This window comes from Budorcas taxicolor, chromosome 9 (assembly GCF_023091745.1).
Source record: "Budorcas taxicolor isolate Tak-1 chromosome 9, Takin1.1, whole genome shotgun sequence".
In the NCBI taxonomy this organism is placed as follows: domain Eukaryota; kingdom Metazoa; phylum Chordata; class Mammalia; order Artiodactyla; family Bovidae; genus Budorcas; species Budorcas taxicolor.
The window spans coordinates 52,070,396-52,078,517 of NC_068918.1; the positions used below are offsets into that span (position 1 = coordinate 52,070,396).

Here is an 8,122-nt window from a genome sequence, read left to right on the forward strand (position 1 = left end):
TTCACCATCAAAACCCTTAACTTCCATTTAATAGAACAAACACGTGTTGAGAACTGTGCTAAATGCCTCACCACTATTCCATTCTCACAACACTCTAGTACGCAGGAACTCTTACCCCATTTCTCTGATAAGGAAACAGACTAAGACAAAGCGAAACTGCCTCGGGCTTTAGTTCCGACCAATAGACTGCCAGGTTCTACAGGGGGCGCACACGCTGCAGGCCGTCTCCCAGGAAACCGAGTTCGCCCCGCCCCGTCACCCCCCCACTTCCGCTCCTGCGCGCCGGGGCTTTAGCGGACCGCGCTGTCAGGACGACATGGCCACTTCCCGCTTGCCCCCAGCGACACTAACGCTCAAGCAGGTACCAGCTATTCTCGCGGGCCTCGTAGGGCAGCTTTTCTGGGTCTGAGCTCCATTCTCTACCGCTTCCTCCACCCATCCTATAGAGCGGGACTGAGGGACGACTGGGGAGGAAGCCCCTATGCGCGCCGCACTCTGATTGGCTCGGGCTGGGGGGCGGGGCTTCCCGCCTTGGAGGACTGAAGGCGCTGCGGGGCGGGGCTGCTCTTCGGTCGCGGAGGCGAGAGGCTGGCTGAGGTCTGGATATCTAGCCCGGGTACTTCATTGCCTGGTGACGCACTATGAAGACTCTTCTGTGGCTTGTACTCTTCAAGGGTTCCTGTATTTGACAAATGAGTAAACAATCCAAGTAAATTTCTTGCCGTTTTCTTAGGGAAAAAAGTGGTTTTCTTTCCTCTTTTCAAAATTGAGGACCAAAAAGAAAAGAACCCACTGAACTGACGATTGTGCTGCTGTAATTGCTATTTTTCCTCTCCTGTACAGTTCATGAGAAGGCAACAAGTTCTCCTCCTCTACAGAAGGATTCTGAAGGCAATTCGGCAAGTTCCAAATGATTCTGATCGCAAATACCTGAAGGACTGGGCAAGAGAAGAATTCAAAAGAAACAAAAGTGCCACGGAAGAGGTGAGACCAAGATCACTAGTGAGGGAAGACCCTGGCCCTTTTGTACTGATTAGTGAGGTGTTTTTTTTTTAAAGTTTATACAATGTCTTGGAATATCTACTGAAATACCGCCAGGCTCCTATGTCCACGGGATTCTGCAGGCAAGAAAACGAGTAGGTTGCCATGCTCTCCCTCCTCCAAGGGAATCTTCCCAACCCAGGGGTCAAACCAGCATCTCTTAGGTCTCCTTCATTGGCAGGTGGGTTCTTTACCACTAGTGCCACCTGGGATGCTTGATTAGTGAGCTTTTTAAAAAATTCAGTAGCTATCTTGGAATATAGCTTGAAATGATATATCTTGATCATTGCTCTCAGTGTCACTGATTTTTCACTTAACTGGTATTTTAAATTTTACAGTGTTCTATCTACACTCTACAGTGGCATCACCCAACTTTTCTGTTAAACCAAATATATCTGCATGCACACACAAAAAGATGATAAATATTACAGCATGGTGGTTTGAGAAGTATGTTTGGGATATATGAAAGCATGTCAGACAATTGTACACCCCTGATTGTTACTCTGGGCTTTCCTAAAGTACAGCAGTTCCAGTTCTCAGTGTTAATTCTTAATTTTAACAGATGAAATGGTAGAGTTGTACCTTGTTCTACCAATTAAAACTGACCAGATTTCACTTTCTTCTACAGGATACAATCCGGATGATGATTACTCAAGGCAATATGCAGCTCAAAGAGTTAGAAAAAACACTTGTTTTAGCCAGATCTTAACTACAGCATTGTTCTGAAAGGTTTTTAAAGTCTCCATGTGTTTAGTTAAGCTTAGGTTCAATCATGGGCAGCCCAAAGCCAAGTGAAACTGTTTATATGTAGAACCCTTAAGCAAAATATCAGAACATGGAGCATAGCATATCAGAGAGCCAAGAAAAGTGCATCAGAGCAATTGTCTTAGCACGGAAAAACACACCTAGTATTTTGGAAATGTTTTTAGATGTGTCAGCAGTATTTTGTAAGAAGCAAAAATCAGTACAACAGATAGCACATAAAAAGATGTTCAACACCATTAATCAATCATCAGGGAAATGCAAATCAAAACCACCAAGAGATGCTATTCACATCTACTAGGATGGCTGTAATTAAAAAGGGAGGTAACTGCAAATGTTTGTGAGGACGGAGAAATTGGAACCCTTATACATGGCTGGTGGGACTATAAAATTGTGCAGCCACTTTGGAAACAGACTGTCCAGTTGCCCAAAGGGTAAAACAGCATTATTCATAAGAGCCACAAAGTGGACAATCCAAATGCCTATCAACTGATAAGGACTAAGTCAAATGTGGTATACCCATACAATAAAACATTTAGCTAACGAAAAGGAATGAAGCACTGATACATGCTGCACCTGAATGAATCTTGAAAACATTAAGAGGCCAGTCACAAAAGATTACATATTGTCTGATTCCATTTACATGAATGCACAACTCAATATACTAAAATCTATTGAACTATACATTTTACATGTATGCAAATTATCTCTCAATAAAGCCATTCCCCACCCCACCCCTCGATTTTTTGCGTGTAAGTCAGTAAAGCTGTTTTTAAAAACTGTTGAGTTGTAGGGCTGGAGGTGAACTGACCTCAGAGACAGTCTGGAGCTTCCTTGGAAAGTCTATCTGTGTTATCCCTCAGGGTTTGTTGAGGCATGTCGTTCAGATGTATCATATCTGATACTCAGAGGACTCTGAAGAGATCCCCACAGGGAATCTAGAACTTTGTGGGAAAGAGGAGAAAGAGAAACAATGAACCTTCCAAAAAGAAGAGGCAATTTCTGGATGAAACAAATACAGTTACCTTAACAACCATGTGGAAAGTAAATCATTAAGGAAGCTCCTCAGTGCATTAGATTCTGCCCCGGTAACAGGAAAAAACAGTCTGAAGAATACACTGGATATAAAGTTGACTTCAGGACCCTTGAAAGAAACCAAATGTTTAACAGTTAATTCAGTGAAAGTGAAAGCTCACTGAAGAGGCTGGGATTGGCAGTTCATCTACAGAACAGATCTAAAAAGTTAATCCCAGGATCTGAGCACCACCTGAAAGAAGAACTTTTGAAGGATGATAAAGCTGTGTAAACCTGTGGTGGTGTATCAGTAACCTGCATCCCAAGGCCCACCTTTGCCTCCCACAGCTTCAGAGGCCACAAGACAAAATAATTCTGAATACTCTTCCACAGGGGAATGTGGACATTTTAAATGCTTGCATGAGCCAGTTTTTATCTAGATGTACTTTAGGCTAGCCATCTGATGAACAAAAGGAAAAGCACCTGTGAACAGTTCCTGAACAAAGAACAGACTTAGAAATATTTACCCTTTTCTCTGTGTGGCATGATTGACATACATACGAAAATACAGGCTGTCTCTAGTTAATCTAAAATCTTGAAGCTAAAAACCATCCTTTATGACATGTGGCAGTCAGTGACTTTGATGTTCATCCTAGCAGTGGTGTATGTGGAAGATGTTAGAGCATTTGTGGTTTGTATTTGCAAGAACCAAAATACCATAGACTCCCCAAGAAAACCTAACGGTTTTAAGTGGATAAAACACATGAAAAGTTGAATTTGCATCTTTCCAAAACTAAAATCATTCTCAGGGATAAGCTTTTCCCTTCATCTCTAATGAACAGTTTGATTTTATGTGTTCACTTACAGCTTTATCTCCCCTGAATTATAAGTCAAGTCTGTTGTTTAGCCTAAAGGACGATTTATTTAGCAATTTCTTCTCACATTGAACCTTGGTCATGAACTAAGAAACTGGCCAAAAGAGAACCACTGGTGAAACATTTAATTCATCATCTTGATCACTATTTTGGATTAGCCAAATGAACTTTCTGGGTGTTCCCTGTAAACTAGTTGTTGTTCATTCACTAAGTCATGTCTGACTCTTTCAGCTCCGTGGACTGCATCACGTCAGGCTCCTCTGTCCATTGTTTCCTGGAGTTTGCTCAAGTAACTGCCCATTGAGTCAGCAATACTATACTATTGTTTGAATGTTTTGTTCCCAAAGTTTAAGGTCTGAACGTTCCATTTATGTATATCAATTACAATAAGGGCTTCCCTCATAGCTCAGTCGGTAAAGAATCTGCCTACAATGCAGGAGACCTGGGTTCGTTTCCTGGGTTGGAAAGATCCCGTGGAGAAAGAAATGGCAATCCACTCCAGTATTCTTGCCTGGAAAATCCCATGAATAGAGGAGCCTGGTGTGCTACAGTCCATGGGTTTGCGAGAGTCGGACGTGACTTAGTGACTAAACCACCACCACCACTACAATAAATCAGTCTTTTTATATTAGAAGTTTTTTAAATACAAAAGCTTTCTCGCACATGAAAAGAGGCTAGTTAGTGACTAAACCACCACCACCACTACAATAAATCAGTCTTTTTATATTAGAAGTTTTTTAAATACAAAAGCTTTCTCGCACATGAAAAGAGGCTACAGCTATTATTTATATTTCTGACTGCTGCTGCTGCTAAGTCACTTCAGTCGTGTCCGACTCTGTGCGACCCCATAGACTGCAGCCCACCAGGCTCCCCCGTCCCTGGGACTCTCCAGGCAAGAACACTGGAGTGGGTTGCCATTTCCTTCTCCAATGCATGAAAGTGAAAAGTGAAAGGGAAGTCGCTCGGTCGACCAACCCCATGGACTGCAGCCTACCAGGCTCCTCCATCCATGGGATTTTCCAAGCAAGAGTACTGGAGTGGGGTGCCATCGCCTTCTCCAATATTTCTGACTGCTCCTGTGTTATTTCCCCCATTTCAGTGTGCTATCAAAGACTGAACTGCATGGCACAGGCCTTGCTGCAGATGTGTCTGCAGGGACAGATGACTTTCCAGCGTTCAAGGAAGGCAAGACATCCTATTTCCTGGAATTTGTATTACTGCAATCACGCCTCTCCTCTACTCAAGAAGCTGAGCGGCGGAGAGCCAAACTTGAATAACTCAGTTATCTTTTATAGAAAAGTAAGGAAAATTCAAGTAAAACAACCAAAAGGAAGCAGCTTACATCTACACTGGAAAAAAAAAAAAATAAGGATTATGTCGAGTAAGGCCTGAACAGGATCAAAGGCAAGCTGTCATTCCGTGCCAAACTGGGAACCACCTCAGGCTGTTTCCTGCCTTGAATCAGATGTTTGAGAAATACCTTAAGGATTAAATGAAGTTTACTACTGTTTGCTGAGGAAAGCAAATCACTTTTACCCAGTCCATTTTGTTTGTTAAAAAAAGTGTTTTGCTGAATAGTGTCTTGCTTCTGTGTGTCTCATGGATTTAAGTGTGTTCACATTTAGTCACATTTGGCTAAGTGGTAGACGAAAATAATATTTTTCCTTAAATAAAATGATGGCTGAAAAAATATTCTTCATAAATTTCTCATTGGTAAAACATATTCTAAAAGGCCATTAGGTTGTTTTGTTTTTTGTTTAACTGATTTGTCCTTTAAGTCTTAGTTAATTGATTGGCTTTTATATCATAGGAAATACATTTAGCTTTTAGAAACAGTTTGTTAAAAAAAAAAACACATTATCTTAGCCTGCACACTATGAGGTTTTGTCCCCTTCTCATTTGTTCAGTATTTTCCAAAAGGTCAACAGTTTAAAGAAAGCATTTTGTTTAAGCTTGCACTAAAAAATCTTTTCATGTTACAGCAGGCTTAAAAATTTTTGTATGTTTTCATGCAGTACACCTGATCTCTCCTTTAAAAGCAAGTGTATTTAGTCTAAGTTACATTCTTTTAAAAACAAGGCGAAGTGTGGCTAGGTGAAAGCACTCCTTCAGGAACCATAAAATTTGGTCAAACACACAAATGAAAATGTAGGCTAAACAAAGTATTCTCACTTTCATTCTTTAAATATGGGATATTTTCCATAATGTTGAAAACCATATTTAATGCTTGGAAGAGAGAGAAGTTCAAGGTGATAAAAATATTAAATAGAATATAACATACCTCTCAAGCTTCAACTTTTGACTGAATCAACTCTTGACTGAAAAGAAGGTATAAACATGAAAACACCCCTTCATTTTGGGCTCCCAAAGTCTAAAGTAAAATTAGAATATTCAATTTATCACAGATATTTACTACTCAATGCAATAATGCCCTAACAATTAAAAAAAAATACTGCAATATTGTACATCTTTTCTGTATTTTACATCATTTTTCCCACAGCTATTGAAAATTCCAGCCTCAGTTTAAAACACAACCTACCTGACTGGTTGTAAGTTGTTAATAGTTCTGCTTCTTAGGAAAAGCACTATTGTGGCATTTGTTCACTTTAGCCAATAGCACAAGGGAAAAAAGAAAAAATACACGTGGGAGCCTCAGTTGAGTTTTTGACAATGCTAAGGTACAAAAACAGACCAGACACAGTCGCTGAAAACACTCCTGCATTTGTCTCGAGACACTGTGATCTCTGAGTTAGAAGCCGGCTGACCCTGTTCGGTTTCCTGGCCTCCGCTGGTTTTCCCTTCTATGGGAAATAAGACCCACGTGACCTGCCATAGTAGGTGCACTTGACCTTCCATGTTTCTCCCTAGTCTCTTCCCTGACTCTGGTGGAATTTTCCAGTTCACAGTAAGCTGCTTGCTTCTGATGGACAGGAGTTATATAATCAAAATACCACCAAAGCATTAAAATGGTTTCAGCATTTCTCAACAGGGATACCCCACAAGGTAACAGATCTCTTAATGGGTGAGAATAACTTCTCCTTGGAACACGACTTAACTGATCGTCTCAGGATTTCAGTGTCAGGCAGCTCTCAATAGACTGATGTATACTGAGGAAGGATTCTGAAGAGGTTTAGTGATACCTCGTTGGGAACAGATTTAGAAAACTCAAGGTACCATGCAGTCCTACAATCCTGCGATGCTGCACTGGGAACAAACAGGGAAACGAAGAGAGCAAAGCGCCCCTACAGTTCACAGTATAAAGAGAGTCTGGGGAGGAGTCGTCTCCCCACCAAGTAGTAGAGGAACAAGACGAGCTCACAGACCTAATGATAAACTTGAAAGAACACCAAATTAAATCCTTTTCCGGGTTTCAGAGTGATGACATACATCTACATTTATTAGGAACGCCTAGATCCATTGACTGTATTTGAAAGAACAAACCCCAAACAATTGAGCCTGAGGGCAGAACACGCAGGGACTAAATGCATACTTTGTTTCTCTGGGTGTCAAGAAGTCACATTTTTCTCTTTGGCTCAATGAGCAAAACTTTATTCAAAATTTCAGACAACAGTACTTGGTTCCTGTGTTTATAGAAATAGAATTGAAGTTTCTATGCATATATGGAATTTTGAGGAGATGAATACAATGCCACATTCCAAAGGACAAGAAGCTTGAAAGATAATTCAAAAGTTTCAATATACTGTTACTTTTCAACTTTGTACACCCCACAGAGTAAAAATCTAGGGCTCCATGATGCTGGAGAATCTAAGTCAATTTATTGAATTATTTACCTTGACATAAGTCACTACAAAGCAGTGGGAAGCTTTTGAAGTTCCTCAATGACAGAACTCAATTCAAAATGAAATACTGTCTTTATAAAATGTAGACCAATAAGCTCAAATTCAGGAAAGTGCTCTAAGATAATTTGGCTGGGAACTAGATTATAAAAATTTCAGGTAACTGTTATGGGAATGTTTTTTCCATTAATCCACTTGAAAATCACTATGATTGATCGTAGTATTTCTATATTTTGGCTGAAAGATACAAACACCATGATCGAATGATCTGAACCTTTCTGAGTTCACTATTAACACACATTTTCAGTGCTATTATGCCAATTAACTCGTTATTTAAATACACTCTGACTTTTCAAAACATTTTAAGATATACTGGATCTTGTGACATCATGAAAATCCTTCTCCTCAAAATTTGTTTGATGAGTTTTCCCCTGGTTAAAATGTCAGCATCTTGAGAAGTATGAACTTGAGGGAGCGAGGCTGTCTGGATCTTGACATTCCTCAGCGTGTCTATTACAGCTCTTCAGAAAGACACTCTGTCCAGGCTCAGCAGCTGTGTTGCTATGAATGACTGCTTGACTCCAGTTGATACGGATGAATATTTTTTCTTGCTTTTCATTTACATTATTTCAT

The 8,122-nt window shown here is 40.4% G+C and overlaps 1 protein-coding gene across 1 annotated transcript; it reads left to right on the forward strand.

The window, feature by feature from the left end:
* The first annotated feature begins 283 nt into the window (after positions 1-283).
* LYRM2 (LYR motif containing 2) lies at positions 284-2,450 on the forward strand. Its single transcript, XM_052645915.1, has 3 exons — positions 284-361; positions 844-984; positions 1,670-2,450. Exons 1-3 carry the CDS (start codon positions 317-319, stop codon positions 1,748-1,750), a joined length of 267 nt encoding a protein of 88 aa, XP_052501875.1. The 5' UTR covers positions 284-316; the 3' UTR covers positions 1,751-2,450.
* The last annotated feature ends 5,672 nt before the right edge of the window (positions 2,451-8,122 follow it).

Coding starts and splice junctions, on each gene's coding strand:
- LYRM2 (XM_052645915.1), top strand. CDS start 317: ATGGCCACTTCCCGCTTGCCCCCAGCGACACTAACGCTCAAGCAG. Junction 362..843: donor CGACACTAACGCTCAAGCAG/GTACCAGCTATT, acceptor TCTCCTGTACAG/TTCATGAGAAGGCAACAAGT. Junction 985..1,669: donor ACAAAAGTGCCACGGAAGAG/GTGAGACCAAGA, acceptor TTTCTTCTACAG/GATACAATCCGGATGATGAT.